This window comes from Pogoniulus pusillus, chromosome 7 (assembly GCF_015220805.1).
Source record: "Pogoniulus pusillus isolate bPogPus1 chromosome 7, bPogPus1.pri, whole genome shotgun sequence".
NCBI lineage: Eukaryota > Metazoa > Chordata > Aves > Piciformes > Lybiidae > Pogoniulus > Pogoniulus pusillus.
In genome coordinates this window covers 1,381,487-1,407,389 of record NC_087270.1, presented here as the reverse complement: position 1 = coordinate 1,407,389, position 25,903 = coordinate 1,381,487, and the positions used below count along the sequence as shown (strand labels likewise).

At 42.2% G+C, this 25,903-nt stretch overlaps 1 protein-coding gene across 4 annotated transcripts in view; it reads left to right on the top strand.

The window, feature by feature from the left end:
- The window catches only part of RALGAPA2 (Ral GTPase activating protein catalytic subunit alpha 2), a 139,635-nt gene that overhangs the window by 4,672 nt on the left and 109,060 nt on the right, over positions 1–25,903 (top strand). For all 4 annotated transcript variants that reach the window (XM_064145713.1, XM_064145712.1, XM_064145714.1 and 1 more), the window contains exons 2-7: positions 1,812–1,922; positions 3,085–3,134; positions 19,341–19,398; positions 22,607–22,650; positions 23,213–23,387; positions 24,810–24,925. In XM_064145713.1, coding sequence (XP_064001783.1) covers positions 1,812–1,922; positions 3,085–3,134; positions 19,341–19,398; positions 22,607–22,650; positions 23,213–23,387; positions 24,810–24,925 — 554 coding nt within the window. The remainder of the gene's footprint in view (positions 1–1,811; positions 1,923–3,084; positions 3,135–19,340; positions 19,399–22,606; positions 22,651–23,212; positions 23,388–24,809; positions 24,926–25,903) is intronic.

Sequence of the window (25,903 nt, the reverse complement as noted above, 5' to 3'; positions counted from 1 at the left end):
TGTTAACATTATTTTGGCAACTGTTTGAATTGCAGAGGGGTTTTTTCTTTGTAGCAGTCTATTTCCATGTTGGCATTCCTTTGAAAAGATGAAGGAAATTGATCTTACAGGCTTTTATTTAGAATTTAAAGGTCTAATCTGAAAAAAGTGGGTGTGTTTTTTTTGTTTGTGGGTTGTTTTAAGGTAAGTAAAAATTGTATGTAGTTTATAGGGTGAGGCTAGTAGTAAAAGTTTATCATTAACCAGGACATGACTGCAAAGTTGTCTCTTCTTCTCCTTTAATTTTTAAAGTACTTGAGATAAAGAAAGTCCCCCAGGACTGAGAGAACTTTGTTTAAATAACAAAAGGACAAGGGACTTTGGAAAAATAAAAGGAAAGGACGCAGTTATTGTCCTCTGTAAATGTATCCTTTTTTTTTTAATATGAGGAAGAATAATCAGAACTTGGCATAAACTCCAGTTCTTACTAAATGGTACCCGAGTAATTTGTTTCCTAAATTTTAAACTTGAGTAGTAAGGGCTTGCACTTATCTAAGGAGGCAACTGTTTATTATTTACACAGAGGAAATGTCTCATGTACCTTCCTGAATGCCCTGCCATTTCCTATACGTTGCTGTAAAAGCTGTACCATGTCAGTGCTGCTTTCCATTGATCCTCACCTGGGTGGTGAAGGAGCAAATGAATAGCATTACCTTAATATATGTGAAAACCAAGGAACTGGGTAGTGAAGTGTCCAGGAAAGCTGGAACTCTGAACTATGGAATTAATTTTTTGGTGTGGGGCATGTTCCTTGTGTTTTGGACTCTGGGCACTGGTACCAGGATGACAACTTTGCATGCATCTTGATTTCCAAGTGGATGTTTCCTTTCAGGGCAGTAAATGGGAGTATTGGTGTTGTCTTTCAAGGTTAGAAGCTATTTTCCTATGTATCTTGCAAAGGGTTAGAAGTAAACAAATAGTTCAGTAGGAAAAGGATGTAGCTCTAAGAATGCAGCTCTAAGAATGCATGCTGACATCAGAATTACAGATGAGTCACCACTGAAACACCACATTTATAGAAAAGGAGAAATTACTTCTTTTGATTAGGCAGTTTCTTTCTCTTCACATTTTAAAGGGAAAGTTTCCTTTTTGTTCATATGAAGGAATGAAGTCATTAAAATCTGAAGTCCTTGTAAATGAAAGCCTTGTTTTCTCCTGGAGTTGTGTTTAACAGAGCTCATGCATGGAGGGCAGTAATGGCACTTAGCTTGCAAATTCAAGACCAGGGGTTGTAGGAAATAAATATCATGTCAGAGACTTTCCGTGCACTAATTGTTTCCGTAGAGCAAGTGACCAAACAAAGCCCCAAGTGCTGACAAGGTATTATTTTTCCTTTAAAAAATGCTGCCATTGTCCAAGGCTGAAGTAATTCTTTCTTCTGTAGTTGTAGAATAATATTCTCTTAGCAGTCAGCTTTGTTGTCTTCAGTAGTGAATGGGTTTCTGGAGAGTTGAAACTTAAGTTAAGGCTTAGGGAAGGGATGCATGCTGGGGTTTCCATTCATATAACTTAGACATATCCCATCTCTTCTTTCTTTTTTAATCTGGGAAACAAATGACCCCAAGCCACATTGCAAACTTCACTAAAAGGAATGGAAATGTGCCTATTTTACCTGCAAGAGTGGAGTCATAATTTATTGTATGCAATTTAATGAAGTCACTAAAATTCTTTCATATGGCATTTATTTCATTGTTTAATACTAAATTTGCATGAAGAACACAATTTTCAGTATTCTGATGTTGTGCAATAACTCTGTTTGTTCCTCTTTCCAGATATTGTGGATGGAAGTGAGCTGAAGCAATTTTTTGAGAACAATTATTCTCAAATTTATTTTATATTCTATGAAAACTTCATAACACTGGAAAATAGCTTGAAACAAAAAGGTAAGTTTGAGAGCATTGCCAGCAGTTGAGTCAATTTTCTTCAAATTTTCTCAGAAGCACTCTTAGGGCTTATCTAATTATTATATAGCCCACAGTTAGCTATATTTACATTAATAGTTTAGTGCAGTACAGTATCAAAACGATTAATATTGTAGTATCAGAAGAGGGAGGTGTGGAAAATTGCTCTCTTAAGTGTCTTAAGTAACTGAAAAGGGTTCTAAATGCATCTTTAGGGCTAAATGTCATTTGAATGCAGAAATCGGGTCTTGTGCATTCTTCTATGTATCCTCTCATGTCGTTGAAGTATTGGAAGCCTTTATCCTACAATTAAGCAGATGTCTGTTCACCACAAGCATTGTCAGAGACCCCCAAGACACATTTCAGTGTTGAAGACATGTTGTAGGAATGGCTTTTTGCTTGGAAATGAGCATAGTGACAAAGTGTTGCAGGTCTAGGACTTTATATGTCACAGGATTACAGGATGTTATGGGTTGGAAGGAACATTTGGAGATATTCAAGTCCAACCCCCCTGCCAGAGCAGGACCGTAGAATCTATTACAGGTCACACAGGAACACATCCAGATGGGCCTTGAAAGTCTCCAGAGAAGGAGACTCCACAACCTCCCTGGGGAGCCTGTTCCAGTGCTCATGACTCTTACAGTAAAGAAGTTCTTCCTTATGCTGAGGTGAAACTTCCTGTGCTGTAGTTCACATCCATTGTTCTTTATCCTACCACATGGCACAGGTGAGAATGGGTTGTCCATTCCTTCTGACACCCAGCCCTCAGATATTGATAGACATTCATTAGATCCTCTCCTCAGTCTTCTAAAAAGCCTCAGGCCTCTCATCCTGTCCTTGTGCTCCATTCCCTTAATCATCCTTGTAACCCTCTCTTGGACTCTCTCCAGTAGATCCTTGTCCCACTTGAACTGAGGAGCCCGGAACTGGACACAGTACTCCGGGTGGGGACTCACAGGCCTCCTTCATAATCAAGAGAGAGACTGAAGTTTGGAAACATCCTGCTCTTTTGATATAAAATAAAGATGAAGACAAATAAACTGAATGCAACATTTTTGACATCAGTTGAATAACAACAGCAGATTTTTTATGTCAGTCTCATACCTTGTGTTTATGATAAACAATATTGTTTTCTGTCTTGCAGGGAATAAATCACAGAGGGAGGAGCTGGACTCCATTCTCTTTCTTTTTGAAGTAAGTTTTCTATACCATGAAGCTAACTTATTTGGAATGTCATTGTCATTATATGGTTGCTTACACCTGGAGAATGAGGAGTGAAACCAAGTATCAGTCAGAGTGACAGGAGGTATCCATGACACTACAAGGTGAAAGACAGGAGACACCTAGGTTGTGCATTTAGTTTTCAGATACAACAGCAACAACAATGTTGTTACGCCATGGGAATTTTGGTTGAATGAATATCCAGAGTTAAGAGATTTTATCAAAATGACTTGAAAATCCTACAGCCATGTATCTATCTTAGGAAGCTGAGGATCAGCTGTTTGAAAATGTCCTGGTTTTTTTCAATAGAATTTAGGAGCAAGCAAGCAGTAGCTGCAGAGCCTTTGTTAGGCTAAAGCTGTTCATATAGTCTGCTTTCTCGCTTTCTTTTTAAAATTAAATAATAAAGTTATTCTATATTTTAATGGAGGGCTTGTTCAAAACAGCAGCACTTTTCCCTGTAGCTTTGTTCCTGTGAAGTTCACTGTTATGTTATTTGAAATGTGTCACACAGCAGGAGTTTGGGCTGCTTTCAGATGGAGGCATCTGTTGTGATTGCAGTACTTGGTCTTGCAGCACAAGGAAAATAAAGGGATAAGAGTTGTCAGCTACTGCCTATCGGTTTGATCTGAGTGTGTGAAATGTTAATTTGTTGAACTTACTTTACATTCAGTGCAGCATCTCTTACTTGCAGAAGACACTGGTGGTCATAGCATTTGCAGTGGCTGAGAAGGAAATGTTAGCCTGTTAACTTGCATAATCAAATTAGGATGTCTTTATTTTAAAGAAGGATAGGCTGTGATAGATAATTTTCCAGGAGATCTCTTTAACTAGAGTTATTACAGAAACGTGTTTAGATGGAAGAAAGTGTCACTTGCTCAGATGAAAGCCTAACATCTGAAGTTTCTGTAATGCTCACTACAAGTCTTGGCAGAAGGCTACCTGTCCCTGAAGTCAGAGATCAGTGGCTCCTTTAGTGTTTTGTCTGCTTGTTTGTTTTGTAACAATTCATGAGGTAAATAATTGGCCTTATTCCTTTCTCAAGGGCAATTACATGCATCTTCTGCTAGTTTCTTTGTTAATCTGACTAATAACCTTTTATCTCAGTATTGCATCATAGCAATTTTATCTTTGTTTATATTGTGGGTTATTTTTGGTGGTGGTAGAAAAAGCCTCCAGCTTTCAATGGGACTCTAGAAAACAAAGTTAAAACAAAAGCTAGATCTTCCCAACTCTTATCCTTCCCTCTAAAGGTGGAATAAAACCCAAAAAACCCACTGAAAAACCCCAGCAATATATGACTTTTTTTTTTTGCATCAATGGACAGCTTGTAGTGAGAATAACATTAACACTGTCAGTAAGAATGGTGCTTTATAGCCTGACATGCCTGTAAAAAAGAAATGGCCGTGAAAATGATGACAGGAAATCCTGGAGCTGTCTGCTCTTTTATTCAGACTTTTATAAACTAGCAAGTTGATCTCCTTTTCCACTTCTCTCTCCCTTTGCTCCTTTAACTACGAGATTGCATTTTTAGACTGAAATCTGAAAATCAAATTGTGTTTTTTGCTACTTACGACATTAGCAAAAGAGTGCTCTAGGAACTTGCATGAGGCAGTGTCAGAGACATCTAAGGACCACATCTAAGGCAGGAGGAATTCTTCCTCTCCGTCCTTCCTCCTTCCTCACAGTGAAGAAGGTATCACCATGCTTACCAGTCCTGCCTACAGTGGAGAAGATATCCCCACATTTACCAAGCAAGGCTGTGCAGTTTAATGGAAGCTCATTAGTACACTTGCTTTGTGGCCTTGAATAAATAATTAAATTTCTGTGGCTGTGTCACTGAATGGTAAATAGCTAATGCTTCCTGCCTGATGGAAGTGAATAAATATGCAGTTCTCTGTCTAGAACATGCATGGCTAATCACTGCCTCTTTCATACCTCTTACAGACATCAGGAGAACATACCAAATGAGGAAGAAAAAAGTACATAGGTCTAGGTGAACCAGGTGTTGCTCTGGGCCCTGATCAAGGAGAATTCCATTATGGCCCAGTCATCAATGGCTTTGAGGGACAAGAAATCCTTTGAGATATTTGTGTGGAATTTGGAGTGTTCCCCTTTGTGGTGTTTATCTACTAGGAGTAACTTTGAAATCCATTTAGAGCTCAAGCTGTTGATAACTTAGCTGTAGGAAAAACTGCTTTTTGCTCACTGACCAGGAATACATCAGTGTGACCACGATGAGGGGAAGTCAATGACAAGTAAGCAAATATTCGTTCTGTAAGCGATAGGCAACTAAACCAATTGATTACTAAACCTGTTATATTTAATGTGATGTCAGCATGAGCCAGAGGTTTACAGAGTGTTCTTCTAATTAGCTGAATAGGTAATTACTTAGGGCTAACAGCTTCTGAATCTAGGTGCTGAGGGTTAGCAGCTTAAAAATCAATACAAATATTTGTGAAAGTGATGGACTTCTGCCTTTTTTTGCTGGAGTTTGATATTTTGCTGCTGTTCTTCAGTGACACCTAGTGTGTGCATTAAGCAAAAGTAGCAAGTGCCTCTGCCACAGATCCTCTGAAAATGAAGGTGATTTGGTTAGAGTTTGTTGAAATTTTAATTTTACACTTCACCTATGTAGCTTGGCCACTCAACAGTAACACTGAACAACACACCAGTCTAAGAACAGCTATTAATCAGAAGGGAATAACAGGAAAGGTTAACATTTAATGTTGTGAAGTGTTTTTTGACAATTAGCATTAGAAAGTTGTTAGGTCTACTTTTATATTCTCTAAGGTTCTTTGGCCTTGTCTTTTCCAAACAGGTATTCTTGAACTGCTACACCAGCTGTAATTATCTGTCTTATATTTCCCTCTTTCAGCTAAAGGGCCTCAAACCGTGAAAAACCAATTTGCCTTTTCTCTGACAAAGCTTAGCTTCCTTCAAATTTTTAGTGACTTTTGAGAACATGTTATTGCTTATATTACTGTCTCCTGGGATTTGAGAGGACTGTTGGTTACAGCAGACAGTTTAGCACTGTGTGTCACAGACCTCACAGAAGGTGCACTATATTTATAGAAGTTTCCTAGGTCCCGTACAAGTCTTATGCCACCATTTGATTGTGAAAACATAGGGTTGTTTTTATTATGAAGGTTTGGGATTTTTTTCCCATCTGTAGTGGAACAAGAGCAGAGTCATGGTTCAATATAATACTTAGATTAATTGATTTCCATGCTCTGTAATTATGGTTTATTAGTTAAGAACAGCCCCTTCTCTACTGCTGCTGCAGCCATAAAATGCATTACACTGATTAAACACCTTTACTGTCTGAAATAACTTAATCTTAGACCTTTTCAGACACTCTCTGCAATGTAGTAAAGCCTCCCAAAGTCAAATTATTGTTCCTCAGGTTTTTTTCATATCCTATCAGAGCACTTCAGCTCTCTGTGTGGTTTTGTAGATAGCTGAGGAGTTCGGGTTAGGTGCTCCCACCTTTCACACTATACGTATGTGGAAAGCTTCACAATGTGGAGTTTTCTGGTTCTTTGTTCTTTAGTAGCATATAGTAATGGAACACCCTTGAGCTTCCCAGGTCCTTATTTCAAAAAGCATTTTTTTTTTTTTTGCATAGCCTCTACAAAAAGGTTTAGTGATGCTCTAATCTAGTTTTTGTAAGTCTGTGGTTTATATGGAGCTTCTGGTTTCTTGAACTTAGGCAAAATGTGAGCAGTATGAGTCCTTGGGTGTGGATATAGAGTAAGCATAGTTTTTAAATTTTTAAAAGACTGTGCATAAATCTGACTCTGGAAAGGTATATGATGTAGTGACCTTGCTGTGGTCATGCTTCTAGGCCCTCTTCTGTGTCACACCTCAGCCCTCCTTGTATGCCTCCTGCCTTGCTGGAATGAAGAGAGGCTTACTATGCTTATAAACAGGGACAGACAGAGTGAATCATAGAATCAACCAGGTTGGAAGGGATCTCCAAGATATCCAGTCCAACCCATGCAATCAACTAGACCATGGTACATCCAGTCTTTTCTTGATCATCTCCAGGGATGGTGACTCCAGCACCTCCCTGGGCAGCCCATTTCAATGTCATATCATTCTCTCTGTGAAGAACTTCCTCCAAACATCCAGCCTATAACTCCCCTGTCACAATTTGAGACTGTTTCCCCTTGTTCTGTTGCTGGTTGCCTGGGAGAAGAGACTTGACTTTCACCTTCCATGCAACTTAAGCAGCAAACTTTTCGTGCTTCATTCCCAGGTCTGGTTTGGAGTATCCCAAGCAAGAACATTGCAGGTGGATTCCAGTATGAAGTGGATGTAAAATAGAATATCAGGGAGCTATAGCCTCTGCAGTGTTTGTACTATACACACTCAAACTTGCAACTTGCTTTGACTGTTGTGCAACACTGAGTCTTTTTCCAGAGTTGATAATAGCCTGTTTGAACTTGCTGCACCATACTTGGAGCTCTTTATTTTGTAGAAGTGTCTAATGGTTTTAATACAGTGTTGTTCTTAGAAGCACCTAAACTACAAATGGCATGCACTCAGAAGATTAAGATGTGGTGTCAATCCATCAAAATATGGATGACTTTGCTATCAGAATGTGAATGTAATCACTGCAAAGCAGCTGTGTAGCCCGAATTTGTTACTGCAGATGTGCACTGCTTGCTCATTCTGCAAATGCTAGTGGTGGTTCAGTTTAGGTTTGTAGCTGGCTGTAATCTGCAAGGAATATTTTTGAAAAGTAGATGACAAACCTTCAGCAGTAAATACACAGCATCTGTCAGAGGAACGCCTGCTGTGGTGGGTGACCAGGCAGCTCTGTGCACTGACACAGCTTGGGGAGATAGGTTTCTCTCTTCCTACTGCCTAGTGATGCACAGAAATACCATTACAAGTGTGTAACTTTGGTTCATTGCTGCACTGGGATTGCTCTGGGTACTTGAAACACTGAACTCTCCCATTACTGAACTCCACCACTGGATATCAGCCAGCAATGGGCACTTGCAGCCCAGAACGTCAATCAGATCCTGGCCTGCATCAGAAGAAGAGACCCCACATGGAGTACTGTCTCCAGCTATGTGTCTCCCAACACAAGAGTGACATGGACCTGCCACAGCAGATCCAGTGGAGGGCCAGAAAGATGATCAGAGGGCTAGAGCACCCCTCCTCCAAAGGCAGGCTGAAAGAATTGAGGCTGTTCAGCCTGGAGAAAAGAAAGTTTCAAGGAGACCTTATTACTGCATTTCATTATCTGAAGGGGGCCTACAGGAGGGCTGGGGAAGGACTGTTTAGAAGAGCTTGTAGAGATAGGACAAGGGACAATGGTTTGAAACTGGAGCAGCGGAGATTCAGGTTGGACATCGTGAGGAAGTTCTTGGCAATGGGAGTGGTGAAATATTGGAACAGGTTGCCCAACAATGTGTGTAGTTGAGGCCTTGTCCCTGGAGCCATTCATGACAAGACTTGATATGGCCCTGGACATCCCGATGTAGCTGGAGGTGTCACCACTGACTGCAGGGTGTTTGGAAAAGATGATCTTTGAGAGGCTCTTTCAAGTCAATGCAAACTGTGAATTACATTGTCGATCTGCTTTATGTAGGCTATTGTGTGAACCAGCAATGTTGGTGAAGCAGCTTAAAAAAACCCCTCAAAGCCAGTGGTGTTCCTTGGTGGGTCATTTCCCATGTCATAAGCTCTTACAGGAGTGAAAATTGGCCAGCTTTGGTTCCCAGCACATGGAAGATTTGGGTACTGTGTTGCTGTTTTTATGGGTGTGCAGAAGGATGTCGTTTTCTGTTTAGCATTTCTTTAGGGTGGTTGGCTTATTTTAAGGTGTTGCTCCTTTATTACTTGCTACATTTTAAATAAGCTGAGGAAAATTCAGTTGTGCATTAACAAGTTGTCCGTTGAAGTGCATTTACGTGGAAGGATTCTCTCCATTCCTGGCTTGTTTACTGAAATTTTCAAGGTGATGAACAGCAAATCAGGACAAGTAAATAATTAATGAATAACAAGCAGTAGTCCAGCATACTTACCACTAACAGTCTGCTGGCATCTCACATGCTGTATTTTGCCCACATTAGGTCTGCCCTAGTAAAATGCTTGAACAAATGTAGAAGTGTACAAAGGGGTTACAAGAAAGCTGAGAAGGGACTTTTTACAAGGGGTTGTTGTGATAGGATGAGGGGGAATGGTTTGAAGCTGGAAGGTTTAGACTGGGTATTAGAAAGAAATACTTTACAGGGAGGGTGGTGAGACACTGAAACAAATTGCCTGGGAAGGTTGTGGATGTCCTCCTCTGGAGATGAGCAAAGAGCTCCTGAAGGAAGTGGGGGAGAAAAAGAGGGTGTATCGCCTCTGGAAGGAGGGGAAGGCTTCTCCTGATGTGTTTAAGGAGGTAGCCAGACTATGTAGGAGAAAAATTAGAGAGGCTAAGGCTCAGCTAGAGCTTAGGCTGGCCACTTCCGTGAAAGTTAACAAAAAACACTTTTATAAATGTATCAATGCTAAAAGGAAGGGCAAGAAGAGCCTCCACTCCTTACTGGACCAGGAGGGGAACACTATAACTGATGATGAAGCAAAGGCAGAGGTCCTGAATGCCTTCTTCGCCTCAGTTTTCAACAGTAAGGAGAGAGGAGGAGGAGGCAAATGGCCTCTTAAACTGGGGGATGGGGTCGGGGAGCGGTGTGTTCCCCTGGAAATTCATGAGGAATCAGTTCAGGACCTGCTGAGCCACCTGGACACCCACAAGTCCATGGGACCAGATGGGATCCATCCCAGGGTGCTGAGAGAGCTGGCAGCTGAGCTGGCCAAACCACTCTCCATCATTTTCCAGCAGTCCTGGCTCACCGGAGAGGTCCCAGGAGACTGGAAACTGCCAACGTGGTCCCCATCCACAAGAAGGGTCGGATGGAGGAACCTGGGAACTACAGACCCGTCAGCCTGACCTCAGTGCCAGGGAAACTGATGGAGCAGGTTCTCTTGGGGCCAATAACTGCGCACCTGAGGGATGGCAAAGATCTCAGGTCCAGCCAGCATGGGTTTAGGAAGGGCAGATCCTGCCTCTCCAACCTGATCTCCTTCTATGATCAGGTGACCCGCTTGGTGGATGTGGGGAGGCCTGTGGATGTGCTCTGTCTGGACTTCAGCAAGGCCTTTGACACTGTCCCCCACAGCAAACTGCTGGCTAAGCTGTCAGCCCATGGCTTGGATGGCAACACTCTGTGCTGGGTTAGGAACTGGCTGGAGGGCCGGACCCAGAGAGTGGTGGTGAATGGTGCCACATCCAGCTGGTGGCCAGTCACTAGTGGTGTCCCTCAGGGATCAGTGCTGGGCCCCATCCTCTTTAACATCTTCATAGATGATCTGGATGAGGGCATCGAGTCAGTCATCAGCAAGTTTGCAGATGACACTAAGCTGGGGGCAGAAGTGACTGAGCTGGAGGGCAGAAGGGCTCTGCAGCGGGACCTTGACCGCCTGGACAGATGGGCAGAGGCCAATGGGATGGGGTTCAATAGCTCCAAGTGCAGGGTGCTGCACTTTGGCCACAACAACCCCATGCAGAGATACAGGCTGGGGTCGGAGTGGCTGGAGAGCAGCCAGACAGAGAGGGATCTGGGGGTACTGATTGATACCCGCCTGAACATGAGCCAGCAGTGTGCCCAGGTGGCCAAGAGGGCCAGTGGCATCCTGGCCTGCATCAGCAATGGTGTGGCCAGCAGGAGCAGGGAGGTCATTCTGCCCCTGTACTCTGCACTGGTCAGACCACACCTCGAGTACTGCGTTCAGTTCTGGGCCCCCCAGTTTAGGAGGGACATTGAGATGCTTGAGCGTGTCCAGAGAAGGGCGACGAGGCTGGGGAGAGGCCTTGAGCACAGCCCTACGAGGAGAGGCTGAGGGAGCTGGGGTTGTTTAGCCTGGAGAAGAGGAGGCTCAGGGGTGACCTTATTGCTGTCTACAACTACCTGAAGGGTGGTTGTGGCCAGGAGGAGGTTGCTCTCTTCTCTCAGGTGGCCAGCGCCAGAACGAGAGGACACAGCCTCAGGCTGTGCCAGGGGAGATTTAGGCTGGAGGTGAGGAGAAAGTTCTTCACTGAGAGAGTCATTGGGCACTGGAATGGGCTGCCCGGGGAGGTGGTGGAGTCGTCGTCCCTGGGGCAGTTCAAGGCAAGGTTGGATGTGGCACTTGGTGCCATGGTCTAGCCTTGGGCACTGTGGTAAGGGGTTGGACTTGATGATCTGTGAGGTCTCTTCCAACCTTGGTGATACTGTGATACTGTGATACTGTGAGATGTTCAAGGCCAGGTGGGACAAAGTCTTGGGCAAAGCTGGCCTAGTGGAAGGTGATCTTTAAGGCCCTTTCAATCCAAATAATTCTATGAATCTATGATTGGTAACATGAAACATATTTGTTAAATACTTCACAGGGAATAATCAAGTGAAGATGTTGAATTTTTCTTGCCAAAGGTCCTGGTTTCTCATTTCTTGGGCTAATCCCCTTTGTTTACCTTTTGTTTTGCTGTTTGTATTTTCCTTATGTGTGTCTGTTTCAGTGGCTTAATTTCCCCATCTGCAGGTTGTCTTATACTTGAAATAAGATTACTGTTAAGAGTCATAGGTTAAAATTCAAGTTGAAGGTTCTGTTACAGCTTGTCAGATGGTTCCCTGTGTCTGCTGTGGTTACCACTTCCACTGTTTAATATTGAGTGTGTCACAGACTTGTTGGTTTGTTTCTCAAGCTCAACAGAGTGAAAAGTGTATTTGTTTATAAGAATAATATTGTTTCTAGCCCTTCTTTCCTACACATGGAAAATTACTTCTTGGCCCATCTACAGTTTGTTTTGCTGTGGTTCTGATCAGTTCATCTATTATTGCTCTTAAAATAACACTAATGTTGCTCTCATAGCATTCTGTTCTAAGTCCCAGCTGTGTGTTGCCTATGTTCAGTTCAGAGATCTAATTGTTTAATGCTATGCCTAGGGCAGGAGTAACTGTCTTGTGTGCTTTGGGCAGATGTTTTCCCTCAACAAATCACTGTAAATAATTTATTGATGCAATAGGGAGTATCCTTTCATTTAGACTAAACTGCGGCAGGCATACTAACTTCACTGGGCTCTTGGCTTTGCCTAAATTGGGGAATAGCACCTGGAAATTTTCAAAATTACTGCAGATTTTGGTGGTTGAGCACTCTGAAATCTTGTGGAGATACCATCGAATGGTACATTTATAGAATGTTAGAAGAGACTTCTAGATATCACTAAGTCAACCTCCCTGCCAAAACAGGATGACCTAGAGTAGGTCACACAGGAATGCATCCAGATGGATTTTGAAAGTCTCAGAGAAGCAGACTCCACAACCTCTCTGAGCAGCCTGTTCCACTGCTCTGTCACCTTCCCAGTAAAGAAGTGTCTCCTCATGTTGAGATGGAATTTCCTGTGTTCCAGCTTATACCCATTGTTCCATGTCCTACTACTGGACACCACTAAAAAGAAATTGACACCTTTGACACCCACCTCTGAGAGTTTATAGACAGTAATTAGATCCCCTTTCAGCCTTTTCTCAAGAAGACTAAACAGAGAGGTGTTCAAGTCCCTTAATTTTCCTAGTAGACTTTGCTGGACTAATAGAAACTCCTTTTCATGTACAGGTTATGTTGAAAAGCTATTGTTTTGTTTTTTTCTTCTCAGACTTCATTCTTCTGGAATGAATGTTTTTCTGAGCCTGCTGTTGAAGTTGTTGCCAAGAGCACATATAATCAGCAAGACCATATTTGGGTTCGTTGTTGTTTCATGAGAGACTTGAAGCTTCTTGTATCTCTGGAAGGTAGATCAGGAATGTTTACGGTTTTAGCCTTGTGTCAGTGAAGTTGGAAAACTTCCAAGCTGTTGGGCTCTTCGTTGTAAAGTTTGGCAACAGCCCCGGCTTCTCGGTGTTCTGCCATAGGGTAGCAAGCTCACAGTGATGGGCACAAAGCTGCCAATCATGATATGATTTAACAAAGTTGGTAGAAGTGGAATGTTTTTGAAAAGAAATTGCAATATTGGTGAAGTCAGAGTGGATCTGTTGAAATGCAAGACTTGGTACCTTTTATTTTACTTTTATCAGAGAGAGAGATGTATCTTTCAAAAAGCAGCATTCTGTGTAAAGTGAGATTTAAACTGAACATTATTCCTAGTCATGCAGGAAGTCTGGAAGAAAAAGAACTATGGATAATCAGTTAAAAGAACTGACAGGTACCCTGATGTGTTGATCAGTAGTAATACCTAATTTCTATTTCAAGTGTGCTGTAATGGATTACCATATAGATGCAGCAAAGCACTAAGCATTAAACAGATCCCTATGTTTTCTCAAAAAGCAATATTATTTTGCTCTGTGGGGTTTCTTAAAATATTTCTTATTAGTGTACTGTGAAACTGGAAGCAAGATGTCAATAGCCATTTTGGATTCACAGCAGTGTCACTAACAGGCTAGGCTGGAGTGCAAGGGACTGTCATTTGTTTTATAAGAACAGCAGGATGCATCTTTGGAACACCAGGGATTGGGAGGGTGCAGAGAATGTTTCTGGAAGCAGTGAGTCAAAAATCACAATAACTGGGGCTTGTTCATAGAGTCATAGGATGACCTGGGTTGGAAGGATGACCTCTAAAGGTCATCTAGTCTAATTCCCCTACACTAAGCAGGGGCACCCTCAACTAGATCAGAATCCTGTCAAACCTCACTTTGAGTATCTCCATGGATGTGGCCTCAACGTGTTCCAGTGTTCTACCACCCTCACAGTAAAGAACTCGTTCCCAGCATCCGATCTAAAGCTGCTCTTCTCTAGTTTGAAGCCCTTGCCACAACTCCTATAGCCACAGGTCTTTGCAAACAGTCTCTTTCCATCCGCCTTGTGGACCCCCTTCAGGTACTGGAAGGCTGCTATTAGGTCTCCCCAGGACCTTCTCTTCTCCAGGCTGAACACGCCCAGCTCCCTCAGTCTGTCCTCACAGCAGAGGTCCTCCAACCCTCTGATAATTGTGTCACACTGCAACACCCCCTTAGTCTGAGAGCTCTAAGGTACAACGCATGCAAAAATCACTAATTCCACTCTAGCTGCAACTTTGAATCGTAGCATTCAGAAGGTTTTATTTAAAAGACTACACTTGTAAGCACGGTAACTTGTTTTGCACTGCAGGAGCAAATGTGGACTCTGAAATTAGGTTATTTATATCCTTCTACTCTGTGGGAAAGCTTTCATGTTTTCAGTAGGTAGCTGTGATGCTAGCAATTTCATTTGCTTTTTCCAAACTGACTTCTATTTTCTATGTGGTGGGGCTGTGCAGGTGATTAATCACATCTTTTCAAAGTGCATGTATATATTATATTTTTGTTCCAGCTTTTGAGATGCTGAAAAGGAGAATGGCATGAAAAATTAGTTTAGTGTCTTAGCTTTTGCTCTGTGACTAAAGATTTTGGGATATGGAAGCTTTCCTCAGATAGGAAATTCGGCCCTGTTACTGTTTATTTCAGCCATTGGATTGTTTTGGTTCACTCACCTGACAAGGAAGTCTGTTTTTTCAAACACACTTAAAGTATGCTTCACCCCCCCCCCCCACCTCTCCCAGCTTCATGTGATTCCAAGTTTCAGCTGTTTCTGCTGGTGCTTGTACTCCACAACGTTTGTTTTTCAGTTTATCTCTGAGCATAACCTAGAATTCACTGACATTCAGTTGTGAGGGTGGTTATTGTTTGTTTTCAAAATGAGTCTCTGCTATGCAGCTTTGTCGCTGTATCAGCTTATGCAGCTTACGCCTTATCGAGTGAATTTTGTGTCCAAGTTGAAGTGAAATTGTGTAGCATGTAAGATACTGCCCTTACTGTGTGCCCCAATGCCTCTGGCCTTGCCCAAACAGCAGCTCACATGCTTTCACCTTCTGCAGAGAGAGCTCCCTTCCATGTGCTGTTGTGTTGTGAAATGGCCAAGATGTGGGGGTTATTTTGGTCTGAATCAATCAGGATGCGCAAACTGTGAACGTTCTATAAGAACAGGGCTAAAGCTCTTGGGAGATCTGTCTTGTTTCTTTTGGCAACTAAGAAAAATTTCCATCAGCAGATTACTGTCGCAGACATTCATTCATAATACAGGAGAATGCCATGCCTGCTGTTTAAGGATGAATCAGGCTTTTAGGGGAGTAGTTTCGTAGGTCCATAGAATGATTTAGGTTAGAAGGGACCTTAGAGATCATCTAGTTCCAACCTTCCTGCTATGGGCAGGGACACCTTCTGCTAGCCCAGGTTGCTGAAGACCCCATGCAGGGAGGGGGCAACCACAACCTCTCTGGGCAGCCTGCTTCAGTGTCTCCCCACCCTCACTGTAAAGAATTTCTTTCTGCTATCCAGTCTAAATGTCCCCTCCTCAAGCTTCAGTCCATTCCCTCCTGTCCTATCACAAGCTGCATCATCTGAAAAAAAAGCATTTTCACAAGTACTGATACTGACAAATTTCTAATAAAATGTCCTGATACCCTTTTTGAAGTTTAACACTCTTGGTTCTCAAAAGTTAGTGCTTTAAAACAAATGAGAGTGAATTTGCACCCAGGACAAGCTGAAGGTTAGTCAGTGTGGCTTGTTAAAATAAATGGGTTTTGCTCTAATGATTATTATAATAACTTAAAAACAATGGAAACAGTATTTGTGGCTTTGTCTGATTTTTGGTGATAAACATGATGTTATTTGAGGGTTTCTCCCTTCGGTGTATCCTGATAGGTGAATTCAAGCCGTTTTTTGTTTCCAGTTTGTCTCGGGGTTTTGTTGAAGGGGACCTTTCTTTGTGTGCTTTGGGTGTGTGCTCAGTCTGACACGTGCCTGGATGCAGAGTGAACTCTGGCCCCACTCCTGCACCCATCTGAAGTATGTGTGGTTTAGTTGGAGGCTCCTTTCTGCCCTCTGCCAAGTTAGCTGAAGATTCATAGCAAAGATGGCCTTGAGAGGTGGTGGGCTGCTAGTGTTTTAATACTTAGATGGATAATGATAATTCTTTGTCTGTGGATCCTGTGATCTGACTGGCAGAAAAAAGGTCCTTAACTACCAGGTAAAGCCCATCTGTGATTCATGGCCTCGTTGTCAGCCAGTTAGATTCTTCATCCTAAGCTCATTTGTCCTGCTCATGGATGTGGAGCTAGACCTCTGGCCACCAGCTGCCTGCTCCTTCAGTCCCTTCTGCCCCAACGGCCTAGGGAGGGAGCTGAGGGAGTAAGACCAAAACAAAATGCGACCAGAATGTGTCCAATTTGTATTTTTGGTTTAGAGAAGCTTTTAGAAATGCCAAATGCTGTTTGGAGAGCATGTGCTATGGCGAAGGTGTGAAGGAAGACCAGTCTGTCTGTGTCACCTGAGGTCTAGTTCCCAAAGTCTGTGAACTTGTCATGACTTCATCTTCTGCCATGGAGAAAGGAATGCTCCATTCTGAGAAAGACTCTTGTTTCAAGTGTAATTTCTGAAGCACTTTGCTGTCAAATCCAGAAGGCTGCCTTGCCCCATCTCTTGAGCATATTATTCTGAACAGCAATAATGATTCATGTCTTGGCAATCTCCAAAGGGTTGCCTAAAATTCCAATTCCTGCTTTCTTGGCCATGATGCTTTGATTTCTCTCCTGAGCTTTTATGTACGCAAGACCAACAAATGGGTCACCTTTGCTCCAGCGACTTGGCATTCATTTTGCATCCTGCATGTAGTGTTTTTGAAAACTTAACCAGAAATTTATTGCAGTGATTTTTGTTTGGTGATTACTAGGAACTCAGTCTTTTGCAATGTTAATTAAACAATTTCACTCCCCAAAATAGATGTTAAAAACTAATTATCCATTTAAATATACCTTCTTAATCTTTCCATAGCTTAAATCTTCTATGATTTTTCTGTGAAATCTACACAAATCCATGTTTGTTCTTGCTGTGTTTGAGAGGCTGAGCAGTCCTGTCCTCCCAAGCCATAGTCTGTACTTCTGATAGTTTAAAAAAGGGATAAAAATATGTCTTGGAGCCTGTTATCTTAGATTCTTTTAGAACTTATGTTTACCTGGGTAAGACCCACGAGTAGTTTTGGTTTATCCAGATTATTTAATAATGTTACCATCCCCTAAACTGGCACAGAACAACATTTGGTAGCCTCAAATGTTCTCTGCAGCTCACAGGATCACAGGATATCAGGGGTTGGAAGGGACCCAAGGAGATCGTCAAGCCCAACCCCCCTGCCAGAGCAGGACAACACTATCTTACACAGATCACAGAGGAGCACATCCAGACAGGCCTTGAAAGTCTCCAGAAAAGGAGACTCCACAACCTCTCTGGGGAGCCTGTTCAGAGTTCTGTGACCTTTACAGTAAAGAAGTCCCCCCTTGTGTTGAGACGGAATCTCTTTTGCTGCAATTTACACTCATTGCTCCTTGTTCCTAATCCCAGGGAGCAAGTGAGCAGAACCTGCCCCCTCTCCTGGCCAGCCCTCAGATACTTATAAACATTTATCAAATCCCCTCTAAGTCTTTGTTTCTCCAGACTAAAAAGCCCCAGGTTCCTCAGCCTCTCCTCATAAGCCATGCCCTCCAGTCCCCTAATCATCCTTGTAGCCCTCTGCTGGACCCACTCCAGCAGATCCCTGTCCCTCTTAAACTGGGGAGCCCAAAACTGAACACAGTATTCAAGATGAGGTCTCACCAGGGCAGAGTAGAGGGAGAGGAGAACCTCCCTTGATCTGCTGGATACACTCCTCCTAATACACCCCAGGATCCCATTGACCCTCTTGACCACAAAGGCACACTACTGTGCCATGGTTAACTTGTTATCCACCAGGACCCCCAGGTCCCTCTCTACAGGACTGCTCTTCATCGGATCACCTCCCAGCCTGTACTGGTGCAGTTTATTATTCCTCCCCAGATGCAGGACTCTGCACTTGTCCTTGTTGAACTTCATCTGGTTCCTCTGTGCCCAGCTCTCCAGTCTGTCCAGGTTTCTCTGGATGGCAGCACAGCCTTCAGCTGGATCAGCCAAGCCTCCCAGCTTGGTGTCATATGCAAACTTGCTGAGCAGGCTCTGTCTGTCTGTGCCCTCATCAATGGAATTGATGAAGATGTTGAACAGGACTGGCCCCAGCACTGATCCCTGAGGGACACCACTAGTCACAGCTCTGCAGCTGGACCTGGCACCATTGATCACCACCCTCTGAACCCTATCTTGCGACCAGTTCCTAACCCACCTCACTGTCCGCTCTTCCATCTCACGCTTCCTCAGCTTGCTCACTAAAATGTCGTGGGAGATGGTGTCAAAGGCCTTGCTAAGGTCAAGGTAGGCTACATCCACTGGTTTCCCTGAATCTACCCATTCAGTTATGGCATCATAAAATGCTGTCAGCTTAGTTAAGCATGTTAGTTAAGCATGACTTCCCCTTGACTACATAGCTAAAACTGTAAGACTTCATTCAGGAAAGTACTTAAGCATATGCTTGAATTGCTTTGCTTTGCTGGTGCCCTGTAGCATAACAAAACCGAAGGAGAATGGGTTTTACCACAACCTTATTCTTTGTTTGATCTGCCTCTGTTAGGATGAACTCACAGCTACAGAGGCAGGCCGCTAAATATTATTCCACATAAGTGCCTTATTAACTGCATGTGCTGTGTGTTAAATTCATCTAGCTTTGTGTAATTTGGCTGAGTCTCACTAGCCAGATGAAAATACAGGTAAATGATCTCACAGTGAAAATAACTGCACTGCTCTTCAGCTCATCCTGATCTGGGAGATCAAACCCCATTAGCTGATGAAAAACAGAGCTGAGCCCCAGAGGCTCAAAGTCTGACCTGTATCAATCTAGCAGTAGTCATTACCAGACACTTGAGAAAAATATAACCCAGAGTGAGCTGCTCAGAAATGAGTAAATTCTGCATTAGAAATCAGTTGATATTCTGCCTTTGCATGGCAGTGGGAAAGGGGAAGTGGCTCAGGACAGTGTCATGCTATTTATTCAGGTGCACTCTGAGTATGTTTCTCCGTAACAAGCGGCTAAGGTAATGGGCAGGAGTCCTTTAACGTGATAGGTATTTGGTTTTTTCTCGTGTTCTCTATGTATATATTACCATTTCATTTATGTCTTGTCTGTTAGTTTCTCTGTGTTATGGAAAATGTGACTATTTAGTTTTGTTTCTTGCAGAAAATATTGCAGCTACTACCTGAGAGGATTTTTTATCGATGGCATTTTCGCAGTATAGGTAAGAAGGAAATGATTACAAATAAAATCAATGTTTTCTTTACTCACTTCCCTGGTTCTGCAAGTCCCATTAACCCCAGAGTCCCTTAGCACTGTCCATACATAAATAGTACTTACATATGAAACTGGCAGCTGAAGATGCTCTAAGCATATCGAAAGTGTTTTTACCTGCTACAACAGCTGTTTCCTTGCTCTGTCTGGGCTTGGTTGCCTCCTTCATATTGATTTTGCAGGAATTTACGTATTTTTTCTGTGAGCTTTCCCTGGACCTCTCAAGGTGATGTGGATTATAAACCAATGGACCTTTTTCAGTGAGGTCTCATTTTGTATTCACTGACTAACACCACAAGTTGAGATGCAAGAGGGTTGTAATATCTGTATGTGACTCATGCAAGTTTGCGTTCTCATAGTCATTTGCAAGTGATCATGTACAAGATGCCCATACAAATTCAAAGTCCTGAACATTGCTCTTTGCCTAGCAATAGGTACTGTACTGAACCACCTCCTGGAAATTTATTCTGCCAGACCTCTGCAATGGGTAGCTGTTTGGTAGCTGAGCAGAGGCTGTGCTAAACTGAGTGAAGCACAGTGTAGCTGAGTGTAATTTCTTCCCTGATACTCCTACATCATCTATGCAGTTTAGCTCATGACTGCTTGTGAAACAGCTGGAATGTTCTTTGTGGTAATTGAGAGAGGAATTTCTGCTGTGGAGCTGGGATAGTGTATAAAAGAGATTTAAGAACAAATCAGAATCACAAAATGGTTTAGGTTGGAAGATCATCCATTTCCAACCTCCTGCCATAGGCAGGGACACCTCCCACTTAGAACAGGTCACTCAAGGCCTCATCCAACCTGGCCTTGAACACCTCCAGGGAGGGAACATCCACAACCTCCTGGCAACCTGTTCCAGTGTTTCACCCCCCTCACTCTAAAGAACTTCTTCCTAATATGTAGTTTAAATCTCCCCTCTGCCAGTTTAAACCCATAGACACCCAGTTTAAACAAAGCAAGATACTTTTTTGTATCTCTTTTTAATCAGTTTTTCTTTTAATGAGTATGCTACACTTTACTGGCCTTTCTAAGTGGAATTAGGAATACACAGGCATCAGGTTAGAATACAATACTGGCCATGACAGACCCACAGTACATATAGATGGCACTCACTTTGGTTTGTCAAACCAGGAGGCTACCCCTTCTTTTCCTGTGCTCCCATGGGATTTACTCTACATCCTCTGGTTTCTGGAGCAAAGAGAGGAATAAGAGTCTGGCAGAGAGAAGTCTTGGAGTTGGTAGAGCATTGTTTTTGTTTTTTTTAACCCTTAGTCTCCTCGTTCTGCACACTTTAAGGGGCTGCAGAAATGGGTATCCTACGTATGGGACTGATGATTGGATGGCAACACCTGCATAAAAATAAACAAACCTAACTGCCAGTTCAGTTGAGGTAGGCCCTTGGGGTGCCTGGTTTAATGCACTTAATGGTCTTCCTCTATAGCTGTTTTGAGTGTAAAGATAATAAATATCTATCAGGCTTGGTTTAGTTGTTCAGAAATTTTGGCAATCTCAGTAAGAAAAAGAGGATGAATTTTTCTGCACAAGTATCATATTTTTCAGATTTTTTCATATACTTCCCATAAGGATTCAACTGCATTTTAAATTTGGATGCAGACACTAAGGCAATGGAAAAACAGTTTTATTGTCTTAAGTTTGACCATGGTGAACTTTTTAATGACAGAAATACTCCTTGTGGCCTACAGTGCTTGTACAGTGAATGTTTTGGCCTTGTGGTCATGTACAGGAAGAAAAAAGCCACATCAGTTCCTCTCCTTGTTTAACCAGGCTGAATAAAGCTAGAGTCACATGGCTGCAGAAATACTGAAAGGTGAAACACATTGCTTCTGATGGCCAAAACACTTTGAAATCTCATGAAGTAAAAAACAGCAAAGCAAAATGTTGTGACCACTTTGCCAGCATTCAGAATTTTCATAGTGAAGAATCATAGAATTGATCAAGCTAAAGTGATTTTAATGCCACATTAGAGGGGTTTGTGTTTCTTCTAAGTAGTACTTTGTTGTTGTTGAGGTTGGTTTTCAGCACTGTTCCATCAGCTGCCATGTTTTTCATCAGAACAATAGATTTGCTGTTGCAGAGGAAATAATGAGTGGAAGCTAAAGGTCAAGGAAAGTACTCTTGTCACATTTCCAGTTCACACCAACCAAAATAAAAGGAGGCATCTGCTGGATGACTTTACTACCACCTTACCTGAATTAGTCCAGAGGAAATTTGTTTTAGTCAGTTGCTTTATAGTGAATATATTCTCTATGTTGATGCTTCTCTTGAATGGTGGTATTTGGATAATTTTTCAGCCATGTCCAAGAAATGAGCTGCAAAATCTGGAAGTGCAGTTATTTACAGCTGAACCTTGCAATTTGCATTTGGTTAATGTTCATGAGCATTGATATATATTCACTATAGGTATTGATTGTCGCCCATATTGTAAAAAGGTGAGATTTGGAGGGAAGGATGATGTTTAAGGAATGTCAGTTATTCTCAAATTCAGGAGAAATGACAGCTAAGTGCTGCATCCTGATATTTTTTCTTGGAATTGGATTAAAAAAAAATTTACACCTGAAGCATTTGCTGCAAAATTATGCAGAGTCAGTTTTATTCTGACTACTTTTTGGGCAGACAGTTGAAATTCAGGGCAGTTAGCTTAGTATTTCTAAAAAGATAATAAAACTGTGTTGTAATTTTTAATAGACATGAATGAAGAGTAGATTGCCTGCACTTTTTTCTTATCATGATTGTTGATATTGTCCATATTTAGTGGGAGGCTGTACAAGATGACCTTTGAGGACCCATTCCAACCTATGACTTTGAATGCATTAATACTACAAGTTGACTTTCTTGAGTACTCTATAAATCAAAATTTCCCCTAGGTATCTTATTTTTAATGCAAAGAATTTGAGTCAGTTGTCATCTGACTAAAACTACCTCACTGTAAGTAGATGCCATATTTAACTCTATTATGTTGGTGATTGTAACTGGGACCACTTGGGTTTTTTTTCCCCTGTACTTTTCTTAAACCCCAGTGCAGCAGCCACCTAGCAAGTGACCTAAGTTAACCTTTTCTGTAGTATTTGAACAAACATTGAGGTGGAAAGCAGCCATCTGAGTATCTGATACATGCCTATTTCATTTTTCTAATCTAGGGTCGATTCTGAAGAAGCTTTTGCACACGGGAAATTCTCTCAAGGTATTTCTCCTGATGATGTATTCCCATCTCTTTTTAATTCCTGTGAATGACATGACAAATTTTCAATGTCAGTGTTTTTCACATTGTTAGGCTCTGAAAGTTTTGCTTATTCACCCTTTAATCCTAAATTTTACTTTTGCAATCCTGTGACTTCTGTGGGGCCAAGATTTCTGACTTCATAATGCACTAAATGTTGGTAGGTCCCTGAGGGTGCTACACTTGCTGTTGTAGCTGCAGAGCCCCTTTTAAGGCTGACTCTTGAGAGTAGCCAGGATACATTTGGCCTCAGGAACTGGGAGAATGGAGTTAGGAATTTTTGTTCTCTGAAGCTGGAGTGGTAGTGCTGTCTCCTGGGAGTGCCACCACTTTGGGTACCATTTATTCCCACCCTTCTCTGCTCATATGAAATTCATAGTGTGATTATTCCTGGTATGATGGAAACACTCACTAGCACGTAGCTGGGATGAACACACTTGGCCTGCATTTTCTCAACTATTTAACTGTGTTACTGTGCTGACACATGTGTTTGAATATTTCTTTCTACAAAACCATCCCCTTGTAGATAAGATGTGAAGGAATCCGACTGTTTCTCCTGTGGCTTCAGGCACTTCAGACTAACTGTTTGGAAGAGCAGATATTAATATTTGCATGCCTTGTGCCTGGCTTTCCACCCATTCTGTCCTCACGAGGTCCCTGTACACTAGACAGCCTCATTAGTCCTCCTAATTCCCCGGATGGTGAGTAAACAAAGATGATTTCTGTGAGTGGCGTATTGCCTGCCCCTTCCATGGAGGTTGTTGTGGGGCTGGAGAATTTCTTGTGGGGAAGCTGGCATCTGGATAATACTGTTTGTCTTTGTTGTTCTGAGATGCACTGAATTTGTCAAGCTATTGTCTCTGCTGCAGTTATATGGCTTTCTGATCCTGTCTCTAGGGTTGGGTGGGTTGGTGGTTGTTGTTGTTGTTTTGCTTTGGTTTATTTGTTTGTGTTTTAATTTGAAATGCAGCTGTATGGAAATGTTATTGCACAATCAGTAGGTTTCTAGACCTACATCTTACATAGTATGAAGATGGTGGGTCACTGGAATGAGTTGCTCAGAGAAGTTCATAGAATCATAGAATGTCAGGGGCTGGAAGGGACCTCAAAAGATCATCTAGTCGAACCCCCGCTGCCAGAGTAGGATCACATATACCAGGATCACAGGAACATGTCCAGGCAGGCTTTGAGTATCTCCAGAGTGGGAGACTCCACAACTCCTCTGGGCAGACTGTTCCAGTGTTCTGTCACTCTCACAGTGAAAAAAATCCTCCTCATGTTTAAATGAAACTTGCTGTGCTTTGGTTGTGGATGCCCCATCCTTGGGAGCGTGTAAGAGCATGCTGGATGAGGTTTTGAGGAACCCTGTCTAGTGGAACATGTTCCTAACCCATGGCAGGGATGTTTGAACTAGGTAATCTTTAAGGTCCCTTCCAACACAAGTCGTTCTATGATTCAGTGAAAGATACCCCTGAGGGATGTCAGGGGATTGGATTAGATGACCATTAAAGGTCCCTTCCAACCCAAGTTGTCGTGTGCTTCTGTCTGGGTTCATCTGCAGTGATTGATTATGGTAACCCCTCCAAACTGCAGTAAACCTGAGATCATTGCCATGCTTGTTTGCAGTAGGGAAAATACAGGAATTGCAAGCAATTCATAGATTTATGGAATGGTTTGGGATGGAAGGAACTTTATTCATCTAGTTGCACACCCTCCCCTGCCATGGGCAGGGACACCTTTCACTAGACCAGATTACTCAAAGCGTCATCCAGCTTGGCCTTGAACACTTCCGGGGAGGGGGCATCCACGGCCTCCCTGGGCCCCCTGTTCCAGTGTCTCCTCACTCTCACTGTAAAGAATTTCTTTCTGATCTCCAGTCTAAATCTGCCCTCCTCAAGCCTCAGTCCATATTGTCTTGTTCTATCACAACAAACCCTTGTAAAAGGTCTCTTCCTGGATTTCTTGCAGGCCCCTTCTTTTCTTCAAGTTGAGCTTTATCTTTGTACATCTTAGTAGTACATTGATAATTAATTATTTTCAAACTAGCTTTTTTTAAAAATTGAAGATATCTTTAATTATTTTCAGGCTTTCTATGTTTAAAACATTTTCTTTTGTCCTTTTAGCTAAGATTTTTCCAGAAGAAATAATTCCACTTTTGCCAGCTGTCTCTGGAGAGAAAACTGCTGAAGACCAAACATGCTATTTTCTCCAGCTGCTGTTAAAATATATGGTACTTCAGGTGAGAAGGTGTACTTGTGTTACATGAAGTCTGTGGTGTATCTATATGGAGTTGGTTTTGCCCCTTGCTGAGAAGAAACTGCCTTCTGCATTTTCTTGTTTTCAAAACCAAAGTCATTCCAAAGGTATTTTAATTTTCATCCAAAATGGCAGAAGAAAAGTTTTTCACATCTGTCATAAGAATTAAAGTGTTCACAGAATTACAGAATGTTAGTCGTTGGAAGGGACTTCAAAAGATTGTCTAGTCCAATCCCCCTGCCAGAGCAGGACCACCTGGAGGAAGTAACAGAGTGTCCATGTGGGTTTTGAATGTGTCCAGAGAAGGAGACTCCACAACTCTCTGGGCAGCCTGTTCCAGCACCTTCACAGTGAAAAAGTTTTTCCTTTGCTCCATCTTGTCCCTATTGCCCCTTGTCCTGTCGTTGGACATCCCTAAGCAGAGCTTGGCTCTGTCTTCATGACACTGCTTTTCACATCTTCATAAACATGAATGAGGCTACCATTCAGGCTCCTGTTCTCCAGTCTAAAGAGCCCCAGCTCTCTCAGCCTTTCCTCCTAAGGGATATGTCTTGCCCAACCCTGCAGGGTGACTGACTGTTTTGTGTGCTAGTGGTCAGTCTAAACAATTGCTGTGGGATAAAGATGCAGTTTGTTTGTTCCATTCAGACACATACATAGCTGAGAAGACCTGTTGAAAGAGAGAGGAAAAAAAGGAGAGATGGCTTCTGAGATTATTTTAAAAGGATGCAAGTACATGAAATTTAATTAGAAATAGATCAGATTAATCTGCCCAGGAAAGAAATGAAGACAATGTATTTATTTAAAAAGTACAAATAAAGCAACATTTTACGTAAGGGGGAAACTGTATAGACAATGAACATTAAAGAACTCAGCCTTAAAAAGTAAAGGAAAGATAAAAGATAATGAAATACTTGAAGATACATTTTTTTTCCTATCAAAAGGCAAGACCAAAACACTA